The following is a 26,729-nucleotide window of genomic DNA, read 5'->3' as shown; positions in this document are numbered from 1 at the left end:
TTTTCGATGTTGCAATTTTCATCGATAATTTTCAAAATTCGCTATAAAACTCATTTCTTGAAGGATCCTTGTGGAAATATCACCAATTATTAATTAAAGTATCCTCTTTTTAATGCAACAAGCCGTTTTGAAAAATCACTTTAAGTTTTTGAGAAATAAATTTTTGAAATAATCGACAATTTCTTCGAATTTTGCAATTTTCGCCGATTAAGCTTTAAAAATTCGTATAAAATCCATTTCTTGGAATATGAGTATGAAAATTTCCCAAAGTGTTAATAAAAGTGTCCTCTTTCCAATGATCCAACCCGTTTTGAAAAATAACTTTTAGTTTTTGAAAAAACAATATTTGAAGTTTTGATAAAACTTTCGATGTTGCAATTTTCATCGATAACTTTCAAAATTCGCTTTAAATTAATTTCTTGAAGGATCCTTGTGGAAATATCACCAATTATTAATTAAAGTATCCTCTTTTTAATGCAAAACGCCGTTTTGAAAAATCACTTTTAGTTCTTGAGAAATAAATTTTTGAAATAATCGACAATTTTTTCGAATTTTGCAATTTTCGCCGATTAAGTTTTAAAAATTTGTATAAAATCCATTTCTTGAAATATTAGTATGAAAATTTCCCAAAGTGTTAATAAGAGTGTCCTCTTTCCAATGATCCAACCCGTTTTGAAAAATAACTTTTAGTTTTTGAGAAAACAATATTTGAAGTTTTGATAAAATCTTCGATGTTGCAATTTTGATCGATAATTTTCAAAATTCGCTATAAAATTAATTTCTTGAAGGATCCTTGTGGAAATATCACCACAAGTGATAAAAATTTTGAAAAATCACTTTTAGTTCTTGAGAAATAAATTTTTATATCAATTCGTTAAATATTCAAAATTTTCACATAAATAAATCTAAAAATACCTATTACATCTTTATTGATGAAAACACCCAGTATATCAGAAAGATAATCACCATCTGCTTTACAAGAAATAAAAAAAAAACATGTTTTGAACTTTGCACGTTTCGTTTAAGATTAAAGTTTCGTTCGGTGTTATTGCATACTCAACCACGTTTTTGAAAGTGCTATTTTTTAAAAGATAATGAAAACTCAAACGATTTACGTTTTTGGAACAATTGTTGGTGCCGGAATTCTTTACGCGGCGTATAAAAAATTAAAAGTGCGCGAGATCGTTTATGAAATACCAACGAAATGGAGAGCCATCGGAAAATTGCAGTCTTTACACATGCACATTTTAAAAAACGGGCAAGAATATGAAATTAGAGAGGGTGTTTGTACGAAATATGGGTTGGTGAAGAAAATTAATGGGGTTGAATGGAGAGATCAGTAAGATTTTTTTTTATGATTTTTTTTAATGATTTATTTTAAATAATATTTTAGGAGTATTTTAGTGTACGATCCGAAATCGATGGAAATCAAATCATCCCAACAATACCCGGTTATCCTAACAATAACAGTTAAACCCATGCCGTGGAAAAAATTCGGGTTAAGCTCCCCAGATCAAGAAGAAATCTTAATCAACTTACCCGAATTAATCGAACAAACCAAATTAAACATTCCAAATAAAAATTGTTGGGATTGCGGCGACGAAGCGGCAAATTTCATCTCAAAAATCATCCCGAAACAAATCGAGGGGCTAAGATTGTGTTACCACGATTACTCAAAATCCACCAACACCATTTATCATTTAATCAACAAAAATTCTGTTGAAACTTTGAATAAACAGCTGGAAATCCCCGTTTCGGAGCATTATTTTCGCCCGAATTTCTTCGTTTTTGGGCATCATATACAACCGTGGGAGGAGGAATCTTGGAAGTGGGTTAAAATTGGAGCCGCTGTTTTTAAAAATTTAAAAAGTTGCGAAAAATCCAAAGAAGTTGGGGATGAGAAAACCAAAAAGAAGTAAATCATTTCAAATTTTAATGTATTAATGTTGTTGGTTTTATTTTAGGGTTGAATTGTTGAAGATGAATAAAAAGAATCATTGTTGTGATGGTTGCCCCGAAGTCGGAATTTATTTGGAAACTTATATTGAGGGGATAGTTCACGTCCACGATCAAGTATTTGTTAATTAAGGTTTTTCTCTTTATATATTTTTAATTATAACTCAATAAGATTTATTAAATCAACAAAATGAATGTTTATAAACTCATTTAACTCCTTAATAAGTTAGACAAGGATACAAAAGACTGATAACACTTCTTTTATCGCTTACTCAGTCGTAGTTAAGCGTTCGTGAGTAACGCTTAACAAGAAAATTGAGTTACAATGACCAAAATAAATTATTTCTATTTTTTAAGCATTTTTTTAACATCAACCCTTTGTAAGTATTCGAATTAATCAATTTATTTCATTCTAATCCCATTTAATTAATTAGGTTATGACCTGGATGATATAAAAACCAAAACAAATCCAACAACTCAATCAAACGCAGTTCTCGAATTAATCCAGCGAATAATCCCTGATAGAGCTGAAGATTTCATCGTCGAAGTAAACCCAAATTTAATGCTAAACGGAAAAGAATTATTCCACATCGAATCAGTAACATCAGATAAAATCAAAATAAGTGGAACAACCGGCGTTGTCGCAGCAACCGGATTTAATTACTACCTAAAGTACTATCTAAACAGCCACGTTTCTTGGGAAATTTCCCAACTAAACGTTCCTAAAGTTTTCCCCAAAATCAATTTAACAAACACTTTAAACGATAAGCTTCGTTATTACCAAAATGTTTGCACAACGAGTTATAGCTTCGTGTGGTGGAATTGGAAAAATTGGGAAAAACACATCGATTGGATGGCAATGAACTCGTTCAACTTAGTTTTAGCTTTTAACGGCCAAGAAGCCATTTGGAAAAGGATTTACGAAAAATTAAATTTAACACGATCCGAAATTGATGATCAATTCACTGGGCCAGCCTTTTTATCATGGTATTTATTATTTATTTGTATTTGGACCGCGTTAGGCATCACTTAAATAAGCGACAAGTGAATAATATTGAGATAAACGGGATTTTAGTTAAACTAGTTTCATCAATGTGAAATGACCCAAAAAAACACGTTAAAAATAAAAAGAAAGTAACTTCAGGATTAAAATGTCAACCTCAATTTTGACATATTTGTAATCTTCATTAAAAATCCTTTAAAATAAGTACAAACACGACATATTTATCTTCAATATTAATGAAGTTATGGTCAACTTCCGGTTAAAAATGTCAACGTCAATTTTGATATATTCTTAATTTTTATAAACTGTCTTAATATTTGTCACAAAAACAAAAATATAATAAAAAAAACTAAAAAATTTAGGTTTTAAAAATTAAATTGCTGTCTTGATTGTTGCTAACTTCGGGTTTAATGTTTTTTATTCTAACTTTTTTGTTTTTTGAGATAAGTGCGTCATGTTTGGACTCATTTTAAAGGTTATTTTGTCAAGATTACGAATATAATGATAAAATTAAAGTTGACATTAACACCAAAGTTTTTTTATTAGCCGTGCGTCGAAAGTCTTTCAAAAAACACCAAAATTATTTTTAGGCGCACGAATAAACCTCAATATTTCTAGTGCTAGGTCGTCCGTCTACAAAAAATCGAGTGTTTTTGCAGCGATTTTTAAATCTGTAATAGAAGAGACAGAGAAAGATATCACTCAATAGAAGAATAGTTTCAGTAAATAGTCTTCAGCTAGTAGTAGTGTTTTGGCAGCAGTATATAGTCTTCTGAAAGCATTAAATAGTTTTTGCCAACAATATCTAGCTTTCTCAAAGCCTTTCCAATAATATTTTAGCATTCTGAAAGTAGTTAATAATCGTTTGAAAACAGTATCTTGTCTTTCCAAGCAAATAATCGTTTCTCCCAGCAGTATTTAGTCTTTTCCAAGCAGATTGTAATCTTTTCCACCAATATCTAGCATTTTGGTAGCAGTAGGTACCCTTTTTAGAGAGCATATCTCTTCTTTCCAAGTAATTATTAGTCTTTTCCAGTAATATCTAACATTCTGGAAGCGGTAGGTAGCTTTTTGGAAAGCATATCTCTTTTCCAAACAATTATTAAAGTCTTTGAAAGCAATAAGTGGTCTAGGAAGCAGTATTCCGCTTGTCCAAGTAGGTCAAAACCTTTAACAGCAGTGTTTAGCGTTCTGGAAGCAATAGGTATTATTTTGAAAACAGTATCTAGTCTTTTCCAAATAAATTGTGGTCTTTTTCTGCAGTATCTAGCATTTTAGAAGCAGTAGGTAACTTTTTGAAATAGTATGTCCTCTTTCCAAGCAGCTTTTAGTCTTTTACTAGCAGTATTTAATCTTCTGATAGCAATAATTAGTCTTTTGCCAACAGTATCTAGCATTCAGGAACCAATAAGTTAAAGGGTAACAGGTATTTTTGGTTTATACATGGTAAACAACGACGTTTTAGTCGTTGTGCGTCGAAAACTTAAGAAAAAATCGTATTTCACCCGAAAATATGTGTTTTCACATGATGATTCTTCATGATTCATAAAATGTCAACCTCAATTTTGACATATTTGTAATCTTCATTAAAATTCTTTTAAAATGAGTACAAACACGACATATTTATCTTTAATATTAATGAAGTTATGGTCAACTTCCGGTTAAGAATGTCAACGTCAATTTTGACATATTTGTAATAGAAAGATATCAACTCAATAGAAGAATAGTTTCAGTAAATAGTCTTCAGCTAGTGGTATTGTAATCTCCAAGCACTTAGTTGTGTTTTGGCAGCAGTATATAGTCTTCTGAAAGCATTAAATAGTTTTTGCCAACAATATCTAGCTTTCTCAAAGCCTTTCCAATAATATTTTAGCATTCTGAAAGTAGTTAATAATCGTTTGAAAACAGTATCTTGTCTTTCCAAGCAAATAATAGTTTCTCCCAGCAGTATTTAGTCTTTTCCAAGCAGATTGTAATCTTTTCCACCAATATCTAGCATTTTGGAAGCAGTAGGTACCCTTTTTAGAGAGCATATCTCTTCTTTCCAAGTAATTATTAGTCTTTTCCAGTAATGTCTAACATTCTGGAAGCGGTAGGTAGCTTTTTGGAAAGCATATCTCTTTTCCAAACAATTATTAAAGTCTTTGAAAGCAATAAGTGGTCTTGGAAGCAGTATTCCGCTTGTCCAAGTAGGTCAAAACCTTTAACAGCAGTGTTTAGCGTTCTGGAAGCAATAGGTATTATTTTGAAAACAGTATCTAGTCTTTTCCAAGTAAATTGTGGTCTTTTTCTGCAGTATCTAGCATTTTAGAAGCAGTAGGTAACTTTTTGAAATAGTATTTCCTCTTTCCAAGCAGCTTTTAGTCTTTTACTAGCAGTATTTAATGTTCTGATAGCAATAATTAGTCTTTTGCCAACAGTATATAACATTCAGGAACCAATAAGTTAAGGGGGGTAGGGCAATAGGTATTTTTGGTTTATACATTTTAGTCGTTGTGCGTCGAAAACCTAAGAAAAAATCGTATTTCACCCGAAAATATGCGTTTTCACATGATGATTCTTCATGATACATCGTGAAAGAACACCATGAAGTTGTCGATTTGTCTATTATATGATAACTAATTTCAGGTGTAAAATGTCAACCTCACTTTTGACATATTTGTAATCTTCATTAAAAATCCTTTAAAATGAGTACAAACACGACATATTTATCTTTAATATTAATGAAGTTATGGTCAACTTCCGGTTAAGAATGACAACGTCAATTTTGACATATTTGTAATCGTCGTTAAAAATCCTTTAAAATGAGTCCAAACATGATACGTTTAATTCCAATATTACTCGAGATATAAGCAACTTCCGGTTTGAAATGTCAATGTCATTTTGATATATTCTTAATTTTTATAAACTGTCTTAATATTTGTCACAAAAACAAAAATATAATTAAATAAAACCAAAAAATTAAGGTTGGTATTAATATTTAAAAATTAAATTGCTATCTTCATTGTTGCTAACTTCGGGTTTAATGTAATGGTTTAACTTTTTTGTTTTTTGAGATAAGTGCGTCATGTTTGGACTCATTTTAAAGGTTATTTTGTAAAGATTACGAATATAATGATAAAATTAAAGTTGACATTAACACCAAAGTTTTTTTATTAGCCGTGCGTCGAAAGTCTTTCAAAAAACACCAAAATTATTTTTAGGCGCACGAATAAACCTCAATATTTCTAGTGCTAGGTCGTCCGTCTACAAAGAATCGAGTGTTTTTACAGCGATTTTTAAATCTGTAATAGAAGAGACAGAGTAAGATATCACTCAACAGAAGAATAGTTTCAGTAAATAGTCTTCAGCTAGTAGTATTGTAATCTCCAAGCACTTAGTAGTGTTTTGGCAGCAGTATATAGTCTTCTGAAAGCATTAAATAGTTTTTGCCAACAATATCTAGCTTTCTCCAAGCAATTAGTAGCCTTTCCAACAATATTTTAGCATTCTGAAAGTAGTTAATAATCGTTTGAAAACAGTATCTTGTCTTTCCAAGCAAATAATAGTTTCTCCCAGCAGTATTTAGTCTTTTCCAAGCAGATTGTAATCTTTTCCACCAATATCTAGCATTCTGGAAGCGGTAGGTAGCTTTATGGAAAGCATATCTCTTTTCCAAACAATTATTAAAGTCTTTGAACGCAATAAGTGGTCTTGGAAGCAGTATTCCGCTTGTCCAAGTAGGTCAAAACCTTTAACAGCAGTGTTTAGCGTTCTGGAAGCAATAGGTATTATTTTGAAAACAGTATCTAGTCTTTTCCAAGTAAGTTGTGGTCTTTTTCTGCAGTATCTAGCATTTTAGAAGCAGTAGGTAACTTTTTGAAATAGTATTTCCTCTTTCCAAGCAGCTTTTAGTCTTTTACTAGCAGTATTTAATCTTCTGATAGCAATAATTAGTCTTTTGCCAACAGTATCTAGCATTCAGGAACCAATAAGTTAAAGAGGGGGGTAGAGCAACAGGTATTTTTGGTTTATACATGGTAAACAACGACATTTTAGTCGTTGTGCGTTGAAAACTTAAGAAAAAATCGTATTTCACCCGAAAATATGCGTTTTCACATGATGATTCTTCATGATTCATAAAATGTTAACCTCAATTTTGATATATTTGTAATCTTCAGTAAAAATCCTTTAAAATGAGTACAAACACGACATATTTATCTTTAATATTAATGAAGTTATGGTCAACTTCCGGTTAAAAATGTCAAAGTCAATTTTGACATATTTGTAATCGTCGTGGAAAATCCTTTAAAATGAGTCCAAACATGATACGTTTAATTCCAATATTACTCGAGATATAAGCAACTTCCGGTTTAAAATGTCATTTTGATATATTCTTAATTTTTATGAAATGTCTTAATATTTGTCACAAAAACATAATTAAATAAAACCAAAAAAATAAGGTTGGTATTAATATTTAAAAATTAAATTGCTATCTTCATTGTTGCTAACTTCGGGTTTAATGTTTTTTATTCTAACTTTTTTGTTTTTTGAGATAAGTGCGTCAAGTTTGGACTCATTTTAAAGGTTATTTTATAAACATTACGAATATAATAATAAAATTAAAGTTGACATTAACACCTGAAAGTGTTTTCGTCGAAACTCTTTCAAAAAACACCAAAATTATTTTTAGGCGCACGAATAAACCTCAATATTTCTAGTGCTAGGTCGTCCGTCTACAAAAAATCGAGTGTTTTTGCAGCGATTTTTAAATCTGTAATAGAAGAGACAGAGAAAGATATCACTCAATAGAAGAATAGTTTCAGTAAATAGTCTTCAGCTAGTGGTATTGTAATCTCCAAGCACTTAGTAGTGTTTTGGCAGCAGTATATAGTCTTCTGAAAGCATTAAATAGTTTTTGCCAACAATATCTAGCTTTCTCAAAACCTTTCCAATAATATTTTAGCAGTCTGAAAGTAGTTAATAATCGTTTGAAAACAGTATCTTGTCTTTCCAAGCAAATAATAGTTTCTCCCAGCAGTATTTAGTCTTTTCCAAGCAGATTGTAATCTTTTCCACCAATATCTAGCATTTTGGAAGCAATAGGTACCCTTTTTAGATAACATATCTCTTCTTTCCAAGTAATTATTAGTCTTTTCCAGTAATATCTAACATTCTGGAAGCGGTAGGTAGCTTCTTGGAAAGCATATCTCTTTTCCAAACAATTATTAAAGTCTTTGAACGCAATAAGTGGTCTTGGAAGCAGTATTCCGCTTGTCCAAGTAGGTCAAAACCTTTAACAGCAGTGTTTAGCGTTCTGGAAGCAATAGGTATTATTTTGAAAACAGTATCTAGTCTTTTCCAAGTAAGTTGTGGTCTTTTTCTGCAGTATCTAACATTTTAGAAGCAGTAGGTAACTTTTTGAAATAGTATTTCTTCTTTCAAAGCAGCTTTTAGTCTTTTACTAGCAGTATTTAATCTTCTGATAGCAATAATTAGTCTTTTGCCAACAGTATCTAGCATTCAGGAACCAATAAGTTAAAGAGGGGGGTAGGGCAACAGGTATTTTTGGTTTATACATGGTAAACAACGACATTTTAGTCCTTGTGCGTCGAAAACCTAAGAAAAAATCGTATTTCACCCGAAAATATGCGTTTTCACATGATGATTCTTCATGATTCATAAAATGTCAACCTCAATTTTGACATATTTGTAATCTTCATTAAAAATCCTTTAAAATGAGTACAAACACGACATATTTATCTTTAGTATTAATGAAGTTATGGTCAACTTCCGGTTAAAAATGTCAACGGCAATTTTGACATATTTGTAATCGTCGTGGAAAATCCTTTTAAATGAGTCCAAATATGATACGTTTAATTCCAATATTACTCGAGATATAAGCAACTTCCGGTTTGAAATGTCAATGTCATTTTGATATATTCTTAATTTTTATGAAATGTCTTAATATTTGTTACAAAAATAAAAATATAATAAAAATTAAGGTTGGTATTAATATTTAAAAATTAAATTGCTATCTTCATTGTTGCTAACTTCGGGTTTAATGTTTTTTATTCTAACTTTTTTGTTTTTTGAGATAATTGCGTCATCTTTGGACTCATTTTAAAGGTTTCTTAATGAAGATGCTCAATATGTCAAAATTGACGTTGACGTTTCAAACCGGAAGTGATTGTATTTCCATTAATATTAAAGTTAAATATGTCGAGTTTGGACTCATTTTAAAGGATTTTTTATGAAGATTACGAATATAACAATAAAATTAAAGTTGACATTGACAACTGCGTTTTTTCTAAGATAAGTTACACCTTTACCTAAAACGATAAAATGTCGCTTCATCAAGTGATGTATAACGTGGTCCATTTATACTTAAATTATTTTATTTTAAATTTTAGGGAACGAATGGGAAATATTAAGAAATGGGGTGGCCCCTTATCGCAAGAATTCCATCAAAACTCATTAACCCTTCAAAAACAAATCATAACCCGAATGCGAAATTTGGGAATAATCCCGATTTTACCCGCGTTCTCAGGTTATGTTCCAAAAGCCATTAAAAGAATTTACCCCTCGATTAACATAACGTCAATGAAATGGAATCAATTTAACGAGGATTACCAAGCGTCCCTTTTAGATCCTTTCGACCATCATTTCCAAGAAATCGGAGATCTCTACATGTACGAAATGATCAAAGAATTTGGAACCGATCACGTTTACAGTGCGGATACTTTCAACGAAATCATCCCACCAACGACGAATTTGGACTATATCAAAAGAGCTGGTGAAGCAGTTTACGAAGCGATGATATACACAGACCCAAAAGCGATTTGGGTGATGCAAAATTGGCTGTTTGTGAACGCCTTTCTTTATTGGACCCCAAACAGGGCGAAAGCTTTGTTAACTTCTATCCCGATTGGAAAAATGATCGTTTTAGATTTACAATCGGAACAGTACCCGCAGTACGATCGATTTCAAAGTTATTTCGGACAACCATTTATTTGGTGTATGCTTCATAATTTCGGGGGGACTTTAGGGATGTTTGGGTCCCCACAAATTATTAATCAAAAATCATTTGATGCTAGACGTAAAAATGGAAGCACGATGGTTGGGACTGGGTTAACCCCGGAAGGGATTTTTCAAAATTATGTTATTTATGAATTGATGGCGGAGATGGCGTTTAGACAAAACCCGGTTGATTTAAATTTGTGGTTTAAAAATTATGCTGTTAGGAGATATGGAAAATTTAATGAAGATGCTACTCAATCGTGGATGTTGTTACTTGTAAGTACTTGTAATTATTTAGGATCAACTTGATCAGCAAGGAGAATGATTATGATTAAGACTGCCCCAAATCATTATTAAAATACCTGAAACCCAATTTGTTACAACAAAATTGTGGATCATTTCAAAAATTTATTTTTCGAGAACTGAAAGTGATTTTTCAAAACGGCTTGTTGCATTAAAAAGAGGATACTTTAATTAATAATTGGTGATATTTTCACAAGGATCATTCAATAAATTAATTTTATTGCATATTTTAAAAATTATCGATGAAAATTGCAACATCGAAAATTTTATCAAAACTTCAAATATTGTTTTTTTAAAAACTAAAAGATATTTTTCAAAACGGGTTGGATCATTGGAAAGAGGACACTTTTATTAGCACTTTGGGAAATTTTCATACTCATATTCCAAGAAGTGGATTTTATACGAATTTTTAAAACTTAATCGGCGAAAATTGCAAAATTCGAAAAAATTGTCGATCATTTCAAAAATTTATTTCTCAAGAACTAAAAGTGATTTTTGAAAACGGCTTTTTGCATTAAAAAGAGGATACGTTAATTAATAATTGGTGATATTTCCACAAGGATTCTTCAAGAAATTAATTTTATAGCGTATTTTGAAAATTATCGATGAAAATTGCAACATCGAAAATTTTATCAAAACTTCAAATATTGTTTTTTTAAAAACTAAAAGATATTTTTCAAAACGGGTTGGTTCATTGGAAAGAGGACACTCTTATTAACACTTTGGGAAATTTTCATACTCATATTCCAAGAAGTGGATTTTATACAAATTTTTAAAACTTAATCGGCGAAAATTGCAAAATTCGAAAAATGTATCGATTATTTCAAAAATTTATTTCTCAAGAACTAAAAGTGATTTTTCAAAACGGCTTTTTGCATTAAAAAGAGGATACTTTAATTAATAATTGGTGATATTTCCACAAGGATTCTTCAAGAAATTAATTTTATAGCGTATTTTGAAAATTATCGATGAAAATTGCAACATCGAAAATTTTATCAAAACTTCAAATATTGCTTTTTTAAAAACTAAAAGATATTTTTCAAAACGGGTTGGTTCATTGGAAAGAGGACACTCTTATTAACACTTTGGGAAATTTTCATACTCATATTCCAAGAAGTGGATTTTATACAAATTTTTAAAACTTAATCGGCGAAAATTGCAATATTCGAAAAATGTATCGATTATTTCAAAAATGTATTTCTCAAGAACTAAAAGTGATTTTTCAAAACGGCTTTTTGTATTAAAAAGAGGATACTTTAATTAATAATTGGTGATATTTCCACAAGGATCCTTCAAGAAATTAATTTTATAGCGAATTTTGAAAATTATCGATGAAAATTGCAACATCGAAAATTTTATCAAAACTTCAAATATTGTTTTTTTAAAAACTAAAAGATATTTTTCAAAACGGGTTGGTTCATTGGAAAGAGGACACTCTTATTAACACTTTGGGAAATTTTCATACTCATATTCCAAGAAGTGGATTTTATACAAATTTTTAAAACTTAATCGGCGAAAATTGCAAAATTCGAAAAATGTATCGATTATTTCAAAAATTTATTTCTCAAGAACTAAAAGTGATTTTTCAAAACGGCTTTTTGCATTAAAAAGAGGATACTTTAATTAATAATTGGTGATATTTCCACAAGGATTCTTCAAGAAATTAATTTTATAGCGTATTTTGAAAATTATCGATGAAAATTGCAACATCGAAAATTTTATCAAAACTTCAAATATTGCTTTTTTAAAAACTAAAAGATATTTTTCAAAACGGGTTGGTTCATTGGAAAGAGGACACTCTTATTAACACTTGGGGAAATTTTCATACTCATATTCCAAGAAGTGGATTTTATACAAATTTTTAAAACTTAATCGGCGAAAATTGCAATATTCGAAAAATGTATCGATTATTTCAAAAATGTATTTCTCAAGAACTAAAAGTGATTTTTCAAAACGGCTTTTTGTATTAAAAAGAGGATACTTTAATTAATAATTGGTGATATTTCCACAAGGATCCTTCAAGAAATTAATTTTATAGCGAATTTTGAAAATTATCGATGAAAATTGCAACATCGAAAATTTTATCAAAACTTCAAATATTGTTTTTTTAAAAACTAAAAGATATTTTTCAAAACGGGTTGGTTCATTGGAAAGAGGACACTCTTATTAACACTTTGGGAAATTTTCATACTCATATTCCAAGAAGTGGATTTTATACAAATTTTTAAAACTTAATCGGCGAAAATTGCAAAATTCGAAAAATGTATCGATTATTTCAAAAATTTATTTCTCAAGAACTAAAAGTGATTTTTCAAAACGGCTTTTTGCATTAAAAAGAGGATACTTTAATTAATAATTGGTGATATTTCCACAAGGATTCTTCAAGAAATTAATTTTATAGCGTATTTTGAAAATTATCGATGAAAATTGCAACATCGAAAATTTTATCAAAACTTCAAATATTGCTTTTTTAAAAACTAAAAGATATTTTTCAAAACGGGTTGGTTCATTGGAAAGAGGACACTCTTATTAACACTTGGGGAAATTTTCATACTCATATTCCAAGAAGTGGATTTTATACAAATTTTTAAAACTTAATCGGCGAAAATTGCAATATTCGAAAAATGTATCGATTATTTCAAAAATGTATTTCTCAAGAACTAAAAGTGATTTTTCAAAACGGCTTTTTGTATTAAAAAGAGGATACTTTAATTAATAATTGGTGATATTTCCACAAGGATCCTTCAAGAAATTAATTTTATAGCGAATTTTGAAAATTATCGATGAAAATTGCAACATCGAAAATTTTATCAAAACTTCAAATATTGTTTTCTCAAAAACTAAAAGTTATTTTTCAAAACGGGTTGGTTCATTGGAAAGAGGACACTCTTATTAACACTTTGGAAAATTTTCATACTCATATTCCAAGAAGTGGATTTTATACGAATTTTTAAAACTTAATCGGCGAAAATTGCAAAATTCGAAAAATTTTTCGATCATTTCAAAAATTTATTTCTCAAGAACTAAAAGTGATTTTTCAAAACGGCTTTTTGCATTAAAAAGAGGATACTTTGATTAATAATTGGTGATATTTCCACAAGGATTCTTCAAGAAATTAATTTTATAGCGAATTTTGAAAATTATCGATGAAAATTGCAATGTCGAAAATTTATCAAAACTTCAAATATTATTTTCTCAAAAACTAAAAGTTATTTTTCAAAACGGGTTGGTTCATTGGAAAGAGGACACTCTCATTAACACTTTGGGAAATTTTCATACTCATATTCCAAGAAGTGGATTTTATACGAATTTTTAAAACTTAATCGGCGAAAATTGCAAAATTAGCAAAAATTGTCGATCATTTCAAAAATTTATTTCTCAAGAACTAAAAGCGATTTTTCAAAACGGCTTTTTGCATTAAAAAGAGGACACTTTAATTAATAATTGGTGATATTTCCACAAGGATCCTTCAAGAAATTAATTTTATAGCATATTTTGAAAATTATCGATGAAAATTGCAACATCGAAAATTTTATCAAAACTTCAAATATTGTTTTCTCAAAAACTAAAAGTTATTTTTCAAAATGGGTTGGTTCATTGGAAAGAGAACACTTTTATTAACACTTTGGGAAATTTTCATACTCATATTCCAAGAAGTGGATTTTATACGAATTTTTAAAACTTAATCGGCGAAAATTGCAAAATTCGAAAAACTTGTCGATCATTTCAAAAATTTATTTCTCAAGAACTAAAAGTGATTTTTCAAAACGGCTTTTTGCATTAAAAAGAGGATACTTTAATTAATAATTGGTGATATTTCCACTAGGATTCTTCAAGAAATTAATTTTATAGCGAATTTTGAAAATTATCGATGAAAATTGCAACATCGAAAATTTTATCAAAACTTCAAATATTGTTTTCTCAAAAACAAAAAGTTATTTTTCAAAATGGGTTGGTTCATTGGAAAGAGGACACTTTTATTAACACTTTGGGAAATTTTCATACTCATATTCCAAAAATTGGATTTTATACGAATTTTTAAAACTTAACCGGCGAAAATTGCAAAATTCGAAAACATTTTCGATCATTTCAAAAATTTATTTCTCAAGAACTAAAAGTGATTTTTCAAAACGGCTTTTTGCATTAAAAAGAGGATACTTTAATTAATAATTGGTGATATTTCCACAAGGATTCTTCAAGAAATTAATTTTATAGCGTATTTTGAAAATTATCGATGAAAATTGCAACGTCGAAAATTTTATCAAAACTTCAAATATTGTTTTCTCAAAAACAAAAAGTTATTTTTCAAAATGGGTTGGTTCATTGGAAAGAGGACACTCTTATTAACACTTTGGTAAATTTTCATACTCATATTCCAAGAAGTGGATTTTATACGAATTTTTAAAACTTAATCGGCGAAAATTGCAAAATTCGAAAAAATTTTCGATCATTTCAAAAATTTATTTCTCAAGAACTAAAAGTGATTTTTCAAAACGGCTTTTTGCATTAAAAAGAGGATACTTTAATTAATAATTGGTGATATTTCCACAAGGATTCTTCAAGAAATTAATTTTATAGCGAATTTTGAAAATTATCGATGAAAATTGCAACGTCGAAAATTTTTTCAAAACTTCAAATATTGTTTTCTCAAAAACTAAAAGTTATTTTTCAAAATGGGTTGGTCCATTGGAAAAACACTTTGGGAAATTTTCATACTCATATTCCAAGAAGTGGATTTTATACGAATTTTTAAAACTTAATCGGCGAGAATTGCAAAATTCGAAAAAATTATCGATTATTTCAAAAATTTATTTCTCAAGAACTAAAAGTGATTTTTCAAAACGGCTTTTTGCATTAAAAAGAGGATACTTTAATTAATAATTGGTGATATTTCCACAAGGATCCTTCAAGAAATTAATTTTATAGCGAATTTTGAAAATTATCGATGAAAATTGCAACGTCGAAAATTTTATCAAAACTTCAAATATTGTTTTCTCAAAAACTAAAAGTTATTTTTCAAAATGGGTTGGTTCATTGGAAAGAGGACACTTTAGGACATCAGGAAAGAGGACACCACTAGTATTAAGTTCCTTTTCAACCATGACGATTGTGATTCATCAGACAATGCTAGGGCAGATTAATCACTCTTTCTGGACATCTCAGATGATACTCCAGTTTGAATCTGAAATAGACTTAAACACCAAAACTTAATTTCGTTGTTGCCTTTGCAATAATGCTTTTGTTACCTTTGTCATAAACAGTTATCCAGAAATTTTAGACATTTTGCAGAGAACTCGGATTTTGCCAAATTATTTGTACGATTTAAAGGAATCATTAGATTTAAAGAAATTTTTTTTCCAGTCTTCAGTTTATAACTTCCAAGGGCTTCAACGAGTAAGAGGAAAATACACAATGAATATATCCCCAAGCACAAGAATTACAATCAATGTAGGTAGTATAGAATTTAATTTTGCGCTCAAAATAAAACTAAAATTAAATTTTTGAAGTATTGGTACAACCCATGCGATGTTTACCAAGCTTGGAATAACTTATTAAAAGCATCAGATGATTTCAAAGACAATCCAGGTTATAAACATGACCTCGTTGATTTAACAAGACAAGTGATTCAATTAATCGGTGATAACATGTACAAAGAAATAATTTTTGTTTATAAACGAAAAGATACAGAGTCTTTTAAGTAAGATAAAGAAGTGTAAATAGATAATTAGTTTAATTAATAATTTTTAGCAATTCAATTTCAACATTTCTCACTCTCTTCGATGATTTAGATGATATCTTAGCCACAAACGAAAATTTCTTATTAGGTTCTTGGATAAACGCCGCCAAAAACGCCTCTAATTCTTACAACGAATCGAAATTATTCGAATTTAACGCTAGAAATCAAATTACTCTTTGGGGACCAAACGGGGAAATTAAAGATTACGCTTCTAAACAATGGTCGGGGATGGTTAAAGATTATTTTAAACCCAGATGGAATTATTTCTTAACGGCGATGTTGAAGGCTTTGGAAACTAAAACTCCTTTCGATCAAAACGGGGTTCGCGCAAAAATATTCAAAGAAATCGAACAACCTTTTAGTTTTGACACAAAAAGTTATCCCGAAATCCCTTTCGGAAATACCGTAGAGGTAGCTAAAAGGATTTATAATAAGTGGTGGTCACAAATAAATTGTTGAGTAAATGTAAAATCTTGTAATAATAAATTTGAATAAATTTTAAAAATCAATTTTGTGCCTATCCCACAAAAATCAATACTTCAACCAAATAAAACGTCAAGGTTGTGTTTAACCTCAAATATTAAACCTCAAATTCTAAGTAAATTAACTAAATTATTACAAAAAATGTACCAAAAGAAATAATGTTAGAGATGGCTACATCTACATCGGAAGAAAAAGATGGTGAAAACACACAAGAAAATCCAATATACTGGAAATTAGCCAGAGAAGGAATCTCTTTACTCCTTAATAACAAGCAAAAAGAAGCCGAGGCTTTATTTAAACTTCATCAAGGAGATCTTAACATGGCTACGGGTTATGTTTATGCCGTATTTGTTGTAAATGAAACGATTTAAATTTAATTTATAAATGTTAGATTAAAAGTATTAACTAATTTTTAGGACGCTCTTATGTCGTTTGAAGAAGATAAAATAAAAATTTGTTTGGACAGCATGAAAGAATTGGAAAAGAAATGTACGACACAATGTAGCTCAAGCTGGCTTAAAGCGGTCAAATCAAAGGTTTTTGGAAGCGGTTATGGGTGTACTCAACGCGAGCTTGAGTGTCAAATAATCCTTGCAGATATTCAAGTTTTTTTTGCGATGTTAACGTTTCTCCAACAAGATATAAGCGGGTTTATAAAAGGAACTTGGATTTTAAGGAAATCTTATAAATATTACCAAACGGCTTATAATAACATTTTAGGGGTTTATAAGGAAGTTGTAGGAGATAATAATGTTCCATGTTAATATTATGATTAGAATATATTTAAATTTTATTTTGATTCATTTCCTTTTAGCTGCATCTATGGAAAAAGTATTGGAGATGATTCCTACACCTTCAAACGGTAAATTAATTTCAAATATTAATTTATTAAATACAATATATCTAAATCGGGTTATTCCCCAAGTTGCTTTTTCTATATCCATAGATAAACTCGGGGTATTCCCCGAGTTGTCTATAGGATGTATAAATCAAGCGCGGTACTTCTACTTTAAGGTTTTTAATAATGTATTATTACCGAGGCAGTAGTTCTAGTTTTTAAAATAAAGTGAATACTAGCTGGAAAGCTAATACTAGCACTAGAACTAACACTAGACGTATTTTTATGTTAAATGTTACCAAATTCATTTTGATTTCTTCAACTGTGCTGTATTTAAGCACCTCCGACGATGTAATTAGTAAGACAGCGATTGTTTTCTTTCAGTAGAGTTTTGTTGTTAATGGAAGTAGCTTCTCACTGCCATCTTTAAATTCGGTTGAGGTTTTTGTCCTTGAAGGCGAAGTTTTCAGAGAAGTTGCTAACAAATGCATTTGCAGACTTCCTTACTGAGGTTGGAGATCTTTCAGGAGATTTCTGAGTTGGGCTTAATGGTATCAAGTTAGGATTTTTGTTGTGAAGGGGTCTTGTCTCGAAGAATAGAATTGTCTCGAAAAAACTATGATGACTATCGACAATAGACCTAGAAACATTCGCGTTTAGTGATAGTTCTAGAATTCTAGATTAATAAAAATGTATAACAAATCAGCGCTGAATAATAATTAAAATTAGAACTATCTAGATCTAGTGTTAGTTCTAGTGCTAGTTTTAGTCGTTATTCAGTGCTAGATTGTATATTCTTATTGAACTAAAACTAATACAAAATCTAGAACTTGAAACATTTAGATTTAGACGTCTTAAGAGACGTGCGGCTAAACCTGAATGATTCTAGTTGTAGATCTAGTGTTAGTTCTGCATTCTGGATTCGCGGGAAGGCAGGCTCGCAGCACTTTGACCTCAGCAGATCCCTTGTACTTACTTCCCTCTTTTGATCAGCATTAAGCGTGGGCCTTGCGTGGGTTCTGATGGTATCGGTCTCAACCTTCTTCTTCCTATCCTGGATATAGTGCTTCCTCCCTTAACTCATATCTTCAACTTTTCTTTTGAGCGGTCTTTATTTCCCTCTGTCTGGAAGGTTGCTCATGTCGTTCCCATACCCAAATTCAAGTCCTCTTCATGTAACACTGATTTCCGTCCGATTTCAATTTTATCCGTACTATCAAAAGCTCTTGAACGATTAGTTTATTTACAAGTCCAAGGATTTCTAGAGAGGTTTAATTTACACAATGAGTTGCAATCGGGTTTTCGCAGTGGGCATAGTACAACTACTGCCCTCATTAAAGTTACTGATGATATTAGGTATGCCTGCAACAACAGATGTGTTACTGTGCTGGTACTGTTCGATTTCAGCAAGGCTTTTGATTCTACGGATTCACTCCCCCCTGTGTTTCTTGGTTTCAATCCTACCTTTCCCATCGCTCCTTGTGCGTACGCGCTAACTCTTCAATTTCTTCTGCTTGTGCAATCAAATGTGGTGTTCCTCAGGGCAGTGTATTAGGTCCGTTACTTTTTTCTTTGTTCGTTAATAGTGTTACTAATTATATCTCGTGTAATTATCATTTGTATGCCGACGACCTGCAGATATATACTACTACTACTGTTGCTGAATTTCCGGCAGCTATTGTGCGACTTAATAACGATCTATCTAACGTCTTGAACTGGTCTCGGAGATACGGACTTAAGTTGAACTCAGTTAAAACGCAAGCTATTGTGTTTGGAACTTGTCAATTACTTAGTAAGATTAATCCATCTGCCTGCAGTGATCTGATGCTGGATGGTAATGTCATACGGCTTTCTAACACAGTTAAAAATCTTGGAGTCCTTATGGATTCTGCACTGTCTTGGAAACCGCAAATTCAACATGTTTGCAGAAAAGTCTATGCTTGCTTCCACTCTTTAAAAAGACTTCGCTGCTCTCTTCCTCCTGTGGTGCGTCGTAATCTTTGTTACTCTCTTATATTTCCTCACTTCGACTATGCGGACGCGGTTTATCGCGATCTCTCGGTGACTCTTCTGAGTAAATTGCAGCGGCTACAAAATAATTGTATCCGGTACCATATAGGTTCCAGCAATTATCAACTCATGACCTTGCTACTCGTTTACGTTCTGATACTATTCTTACATTTCCCGTTCATAGCACTGAAATTTATCATAGATCATTTACAGTACAGTCGATTGCGCTGTGGAATGGACTGCCTTTTGAAATTCGTAATATTTCTAGAATTACTAATTTTAGACATGTTTTAAAGAGCCACTTGCTTGCCCTTCAACTGGCTGTTTCCTGATTCTTTGTTCTTTGTCTTTCTCTTTTTTCCTCTCTTCAACTGCTCTCACTTGTTGGCAACTGATATCCGGCAGATTCTTTTAGTTTCTTTTAGTCGCTCTCTATCTCTCGTTTTGTGTCTTTTCTTTATTTTTCTCTTTGTTTTTCTTTTCTTGCTTAATCTTATTTGGTGATGTTAATAATATCTAATTATCACACTACTTGCCATATTCAGCAAATATTATTTTTATTTTTGTTTGTTCTGTTGGGTCATTTGGCAGAGATCGCTTGTGCGATAAAATGATCCATTTGCTAATACTGTTTAAGTTAAGTGTATCTTATGTAATTTTGTATTTTTGTCTGTGGCAATAAATAGTAAATAAATAAATAAATAAATTAAGGTCCTTCCAGACATATTATCTTAGAGACAAAGGCTAGAATTTGATGAGATTCCACTCATGCCAATCTGGATATCTCAAAAAATGGTAATAATAACCTTAATGTTTGTGATGTATTAGCTCACCATCAAACTTTGACATATGATAGCTAATTCAATTACCAAAAAAAATGATAATGAACTAGTACACAACATACATGTAAGTCAAAATTTTGCATGGCGCGTATTGAACCGCGAAGTCCTTCATCCGTAGCCTGCATCTACAGCCAGGAGATAATCAGCAACGGCTAGCATTTTGTGAATGGTTATTGCAGCAACATGCTCAAAAAAATGACTTCATTTCAAATGTTCTTTGGACCGATGAATCATGTTTTACACGAGATTTGAGAAGATGGTCGGCTGAGTTCCCAACCATCTTCTCTATTCATGTTATTCCCATGTCGATGAATCTCTATCGCCTCTTTCGTCAATCTTTGGAAGTAATGTCCGTCTCTTGCTAGCACTTTGGTTTTGTCGAACTCTATGCTGTGTCCTCCTTTGTGGCAATGCTTTGCGACTACAGATTGTTGGATCTTCCTTACTCGGACGTCCCTCTCGTGTTCCTTGATGCGGCACTCGATGTTACATCCAGTTTGGCCAACGTAATATTTCCTGCAACTGCACGATAGCCTCCCTTTAATGGGTTTAGTTTGTCTTTGACTATCGGAAGAGGCAAAACCAGATAAAACCGGCTGGTTACCGAGTCATCGTTCTGTTTGCATGGTTTGCTGGCTCGTCGGATATTAGCACATTTTCTAGGAACCTTTCTTCTTTTCTTCGGTTCTTTTTATCGCATATCCTTTCTGCTCGCTGAAATAAAGCTTGAATCACGAACCTCTTCTGTTGTGGGTGGTGGTGGGATGAAGCCTGCAGGTACCTATTCGTATACGTCTTCTTTCGATATACTCCTACTTCCATGCCCCCATCTGTCTTCCTAGTGACTAACACATCCAGGAAAGGCAACTGTTTTGCAAGTTCTGGAGTTGCTTTTTTCCATGTTGCCAGACCACGAAAGTGTCATCGACGTAACGGAGCCATAGCTTCGGACTCTTTTTTAACGCTTCCTCTTCAAACATTTCCATGTAAAAATTGGCTATAATAATAATAATAATAATAGACTTTATTGCCAAACCACACAGCAATTATAGAAATAAAACAATATAATATAGCAAGATAATATAACCAAAAATAAAAACAATAAATGATTCGAAAGAAAAAAAAAAGATACAAAATAAAACCATCTAAACAAAAGAGAGCTATTATAGCATAGTGCGGCAAGCAATTCACGAGGAGCAGATTCAGGAAAATAAAATCCTGTTCTTCCATCTGGACCTCGATAACAAAAAGAGGTATTAAACATTAATAATTGAAGACGTAACAAACACAAAACACAAAAAAAAATTATTAAATTAGTTGTAAATAATAAACTAATTAACTAAACTCGATTCCGTGACATGCGCAACGCAACTCGATATCGGGACCCCTTGCAACAGAGAAGCACACTGACATCTGAATAATCTTTCAAATAACCGAGACCTGAACGTCGATACACTTAACTTCCTATCAGCCATCGAAATAAGATTATAGGATTTGTAAACGTGGTATGAGAAAGATCTCTCAAACAAACCCGTGCGATGGACAGGTGGAGAAATAAAGGAAATAAACCTAGTCAATCGATTATGAACGTTACTTCTAAAATTAATCTTCCTATATAAATAACTTGGAGTCTTACTCAACATTAGTTTATGATAAACCACCAATGTCTGAAGCACTCTTCTGTTCCCCATCGACAACCATCCAGCGTCAACTAACTTATGAGATATCTTATCATATTTTCGTATGCCATAAATAAAACGTAAACAGCAGTTTTGAATTTTTTGGATTCTATTTGAATCAAAAGCAGTTAACGCTGGATGGTATACAGGAACGATGTAATTAAATTGAGACAAAACAGGAGCATCGCATAACATCCGCTTGACATCTATGGGTAAGTAAGACCTATGCGGAAAAAGTAGCTTGAGGGCGAAATAAGCGTTTTTAACATATTTACTGACCTAAGACGAATATCTAAAAGAACTATCAATTTCCAAACCAAGGCTTTTATGACTATCAACTACAGGTAATTTCGTACCATTCATGACAATACCAAAGGGCCGAGCCACTTTTGAAGTGAATTTTGTATTCCCAAAGATCATGACCGCCGATTTATCAGGATTGATCCTCAGACAGTGTGCAGTGGATGCTTCATAAACACAATGGAAATCAGTATTGATGCGACGAATAGCCTCCCGCCATTGGGAGGGATGAAAGGAGTGAATCAACTGCGTATCATCCGCGTAAACATACTGTGACATCATACCATATTGAATCCGATCAAAAAGATGAGCTGTATAAATGGAGAACAAAATCGGTCCCAGAATAGAACCCTGTGGAACCCCGGAGATAACCTCACGACACTCGGATGCCACCCTATCAATAACAACCGACTGTGATCTACCATTCAGATATGCACTAATTAAGTTTAGAGCAGTCGAATCAAAGCCAATTGACGAAAGAATCGACAAAAGAATGGTAAATTCACAGTATCAAATGCACGACTAAAGTCTAGCAGAGTGAGAATAGCAACGTTACCTTGATCAATCGCAGTAATCAGCTCATCCATAAGCGCCATCATTGAAGTAGTAGTACTAAAACTCATTCTAAAACCTGATTGAAATTCCGAAAGTAAATTAAATTCATGAAGATATTCCACAAGTTGCTGTTTTAGTATCTTCTCCAGAATCTTTGAAAAAGCTGGCAATAAACTAATAGGTCTCAGATGACTAAAACTGGTAGGATTTTGATTTTTAGGAATAGGTTTAATTAGAGCATGCTTTCAAATGTCCGGAAACCTCCCCTCTGCAATACAGACATTTAATATATGTGTGAAATAAGGTAAAATGACTGGACAGGCAAGCTTAATCATATCGGCGCTAATACCATCACTACCCTCAGAACATGACCTTAAATCATACACAAGTTTCTCGACCAAAGTAGGACAAACAGTAGAAAATTCAAAAACACCTCCATTATTAGGCAAACTAGTATAAAAAACCAAAACCGATTGATCAAGAGGCATTGAATCAAGAATATCAGAGATACTCTTAAGAAAGTAATCATTCAGTTCATTAACATTTTTTAAAGCATCAGGGATACCAGATACTGTCTTCTTTTTCAAACTAAGTGGCCCTAGTTTAAACCACAATTGTCTTCTGTCACGCATATTACCAATAATGCGAAAATAAGCTCTTTTCTCTGCCGTCACAGTAAATGCCGTTAAGTTCCGCAGAGACTTATAATAGTCCCATCTAGCGGAAGACGGATTCTTCTTAATGTTCGTTTTCGCCTTATCTCGCAATGAGATCATAAATTTTAAGTTGTCAGTGAGCCAGGGTGGTCTTATCCTACTGCTTTTCGGTCTACACACCAGAAGTGAAAAAACATCAAAGGCAGAATGCCATTATTGAGAAAAGCAAGCTTCTCGTTAATGTCCTCAATAAAAAAAATATGATTAAAAGAAATTTGCTTTAAAAATTCCCTAAAACCTGCTACATCGATCGTACCCAGACTTCTCCCGACCCTAAAAGAAACTGTGGAGAAAGATTCAGCTAACGATAACTCACAAAAGATGATATTGTGATCAGAAATCTGAGAAGCAATAACCCCCGAATATCACATGAGACAGAGGTGATCCGATGGCTGCCCCTTCGCATTGCTCGTAGAATTCCCCCTTCCAGCTGAAATATGTCGACTATAGGCAGTACTCCACTAGTCCTGGGACATACTTGGGCAAAACCTTCGGGATGAGTCTGGCGAAGACCATCCACGGCATCTTTCACTGGTACTCTGGTGAATAGAGATTTCATACTCCTAATTGATTCTACAAAATGTGTGGAGTCTCTGGCATATGACTCTGTTTTACTTGTAAAAGGAGACAGAATCTTGGAAACGTGTTTTGCTAGCTGATAGGTGGGAGAATTTATGGCGTAGTGGGACGTCTGGTTTATGGATTTTGGCTAATCCATATATCCTTGGTGGTACTGGAGCCTGTACGAATAAGCTTTTCTGTTGATTTGCTGGGATTTCTGTTGGGTCCTTTTTTATTTTCTTACAGGTGGCTGGGTCCAAAAGGCTCTTGATCTTCTCGTCGTATTCCCTTCTATCCATAACCACGGTCGCATTCCTCTTGTCCGCTGGTAGGATGATAATGTCTGGTTTTTCCCTTATCGTTCTTAGTGCTCTTTTTTTGTTCATTGTTAAGTTTGATTTTGGTGGCTTTGCTGTTTTAAGCACTCTCGCTATGTCTTGACGAATTTCATCTGCTTTGTACTTATAAAACTTTAAAGTGTTATAATTTCGTAAATAATTGAAATAGGACATATGTTCATCAACATAGCACGGCCTCGAAGTAGCCTCGGTAGCAAAGCTGCCTCATCTTCTAAGGAATGTATTTGTATTAAAGAATACTTTACATTATTTTAAATACTAAAGCCACTGCCTCGATTTCTAAGTGTGAAGACGCCTAAACTTGAATAGCCTTCCCCGTATTAATCCGTTATATCGAGGTTTTAATGTAATTTAAAATTTAATGTAGATTGCCCAAGAACAGTGGAAGAAATACTGGTTGAATTAGCCTCCGAGATGGAAAGAAAAGACCCAATTGATGTAGAAAAAATGGATTCAAACATCGATAAATACCAAAGTATAACAATAGTAACCACATCTATTGGAAGTGTGAAGAATAGTCTTACAGATCTTCACCAGTTGAGTCCAGAACCGTCCCAAATGGCCCCAACATTTTCAAAGGCATCAACGAGGAAATTTCAAAACGGGTACATCCCTTCAACTTCTACATCGCGTCCAAAGCCCAGCATCTCTTTTCACTCAGGTTTAAAGAACGGTTATGTCACATCCGAGTTTAACAGAAATGTTGAGGCTTCCGACATCAAATTTCGCCCAAACATGAAGAAATCAACTTCCGCTAATAGCGGTTTAGGTGGTAAATTCAGTTTCAGACCAACTTCTTATTTCAACTTTCCTTTCGACGTTTTCAACGTTGATAAGGTGTAAGTAAATAATTTTTGGAATGAAATCGTGAATGGCAAAATCAAAAATTTAATGCTAAATTAATTAAAATGTATTAATTAAAAATCGTATTTAGCGAAGATTTGGATAAAGACACAATAACCCGTTTACTTTGCGCGGTTTCTTTCGGTTACGGGCTCCTTCAACTTGGCATCTCACTCCTTCCACCGACAATAATGAAATTGGTAAATTTCTTGGGGTTTGGAGGCAACAGAAAGCAAGGTATCGAAAATTTAATGTACGCGAGGAAAGGTGACGATTTAAGAGCCCCATTTGCGACGTAAGTGATTAAAAAAATCGTTTTAACGTAACTAAAATTACTTCTTAGTCTATCTCTGCTGTGGTACCACACAATAGTGAGACCATTCTTCGCGTTAGATGGCACCAATGTTCAAGCAGGGGTTCAAATTGCAGCCGAATTAATCGAAGAGGGTAAAGATGAGTTTGAAGAATCGGCCCTATTTTTATTTTTTAGAGGAAGAGTCGAAAGATTAAGAGTAAATTAATTTTTTTTTATTAATTATTTCTTAAAACGATTGTTTTAGGCCGAAATTCCTAAAGCAATTGAAACTTACCAAGGTGCTATAACAAACGCGGCACAAAAAGAAATCAAATTAATGTCAATGCATGAAGTGGGTTGGTGTTATTTGATTGAGTTAAACTTTCCTTCATCAGAAGTATCATTTCAATATTTAAAAGATCAAAGCAGATGGTCAAAATCGTTTTATTCCTATCTTTGCTTAATTAATGCTGGGGCAAATCAACAATTTCAGGAAGTAGAGAACCCTGTTGAGTTAAGAAACGTTTTCCCACCGGTCGTTAAAGGAACTCAATTGGATGAATTTTTAACAAGGCGTTACCGTATATGCCCGTTGGAACAGGAAGTTCTTAAAGAATTAAATTTCGTGTTTTGGAAGATTCTAACTTACGAATTATTGTATCTTTGGAACACTTTACCAAGTTGTAACCATCAAAATATTAATCGAATCATTCAGGATTGCCATGAAGCTTGGAATATTCAAGTTGAACCATTTATGGGACTAACTAGATTAATAGCAGGAAGTTGCCACATTCTTTTAGGAAACAATGATGAAGGTGTTCAATGTTTTCGCGAAGGAATTGAAGCTAGAAACAGTTTAAGCACTAATTGCGAGGATGCCCATGTTTCAGCTTTCACCAAATACGAATTAGGATTGGTTTTAATCAAAAACCCTTTAGTAAGAAAATCAGTGAAAACAGTTTTAATGCGAATGTAATTCTTATTTACCTTAATTAGACACTAGCAGAAGGAAAGCGATACTTGGAATCTGCATCTAATTATAAAGGATATGATTTCGAGCAGAGATTAACCGTCCGTACCCATGCCATACTTAAGAAATTATAAATTTCTATCGAAAATTGGGATGTATTTTTGCACCGAGATTTGAACATCATTTTTAGAATTAGACCCAACACTTGTATTTATTAACGATTTTTTATGGCAATTAAAATTGTATTGAACTGTTATTTATTATTTTATAACCTAAAAAT

General features: G+C 32.3%; 3 protein-coding genes and 1 long non-coding RNA gene across 8 annotated transcripts; 3 read left to right on the top strand and 1 right to left on the bottom strand.

Moving 5' to 3' along the window:
* Positions 1–781: 781 nt before the first annotated feature.
* On the top strand, positions 782–2,151 carry LOC111426382 (uncharacterized). Its single transcript, XM_023060879.2, has 3 exons — positions 782–1,339; positions 1,394–1,915; positions 1,965–2,151. Exons 1-3 carry the CDS (start codon positions 1,095–1,097, stop codon positions 2,086–2,088), a joined length of 891 nt encoding a protein of 296 aa, XP_022916647.1. The 5' UTR covers positions 782–1,094; the 3' UTR covers positions 2,089–2,151.
* A 35-nt stretch (positions 2,152–2,186) lies between these two features.
* Positions 2,187–16,507, top strand: LOC111426380 (N-acetyl-alpha-glucosaminidase). Its single transcript, XM_023060873.2, has 6 exons — positions 2,187–2,336; positions 2,391–2,943; positions 9,352–10,234; positions 15,623–15,709; positions 15,769–15,959; positions 16,010–16,507. The coding sequence occupies exons 1-6, from the start codon at positions 2,282–2,284 to the stop codon at positions 16,455–16,457; spliced, it is 2,217 nt and encodes a 738-aa protein (XP_022916641.2). The 5' UTR covers positions 2,187–2,281; the 3' UTR covers positions 16,458–16,507.
* Positions 16,508–16,534: 27 nt separating this feature from the next.
* On the top strand, positions 16,535–26,705 carry LOC111426381 (tetratricopeptide repeat protein 39C-like). Of its 4 annotated transcripts, none has more exons than XM_023060876.2 (9): positions 16,536–16,834; positions 16,898–17,240; positions 17,296–17,343; positions 24,709–24,816; positions 24,868–25,180; positions 25,276–25,479; positions 25,528–25,696; positions 25,745–26,416; positions 26,476–26,705. In XM_023060876.2, exons 1-9 carry the CDS (start codon positions 16,640–16,642, stop codon positions 26,581–26,583), a joined length of 2,160 nt encoding a protein of 719 aa, XP_022916644.1. In that variant the 5' UTR covers positions 16,536–16,639; the 3' UTR covers positions 26,584–26,705. The 4 variants fall into 4 exon arrangements, with proteins under 4 accessions (XP_022916642.1, XP_022916644.1, XP_022916645.1 ...); XM_023060878.2 differs by having other exon boundaries at positions 16,540–16,834; positions 24,868–24,946; XM_023060874.2 differs by having other exon boundaries at positions 16,535–16,834; positions 24,709–25,180.
* On the bottom strand, positions 16,898–26,542 carry LOC139429702 (uncharacterized). Of its 2 annotated transcripts, XR_011640252.1 has the most exons (3): positions 26,467–26,542; positions 18,296–21,168; positions 16,898–17,959 (listed from the first exon to the last, which is right to left on the bottom strand). It is a non-coding gene; the product is annotated as an uncharacterized lncRNA (long non-coding RNA). The 2 variants fall into 2 exon arrangements; XR_011640251.1 differs by having other exon boundaries at positions 16,898–21,168.
* Positions 26,706–26,729: the final 24 nt, after the last annotated feature.

This window comes from Onthophagus taurus, chromosome 5 (genome assembly GCF_036711975.1).
Source record: "Onthophagus taurus isolate NC chromosome 5, IU_Otau_3.0, whole genome shotgun sequence".
Lineage (NCBI taxonomy): Eukaryota > Metazoa > Arthropoda > Insecta > Coleoptera > Scarabaeidae > Onthophagus > Onthophagus taurus.
The sequence above is the reverse complement of the archived record's forward strand: the minus strand, read 5'-3'. Positions and strand labels throughout refer to the sequence as shown.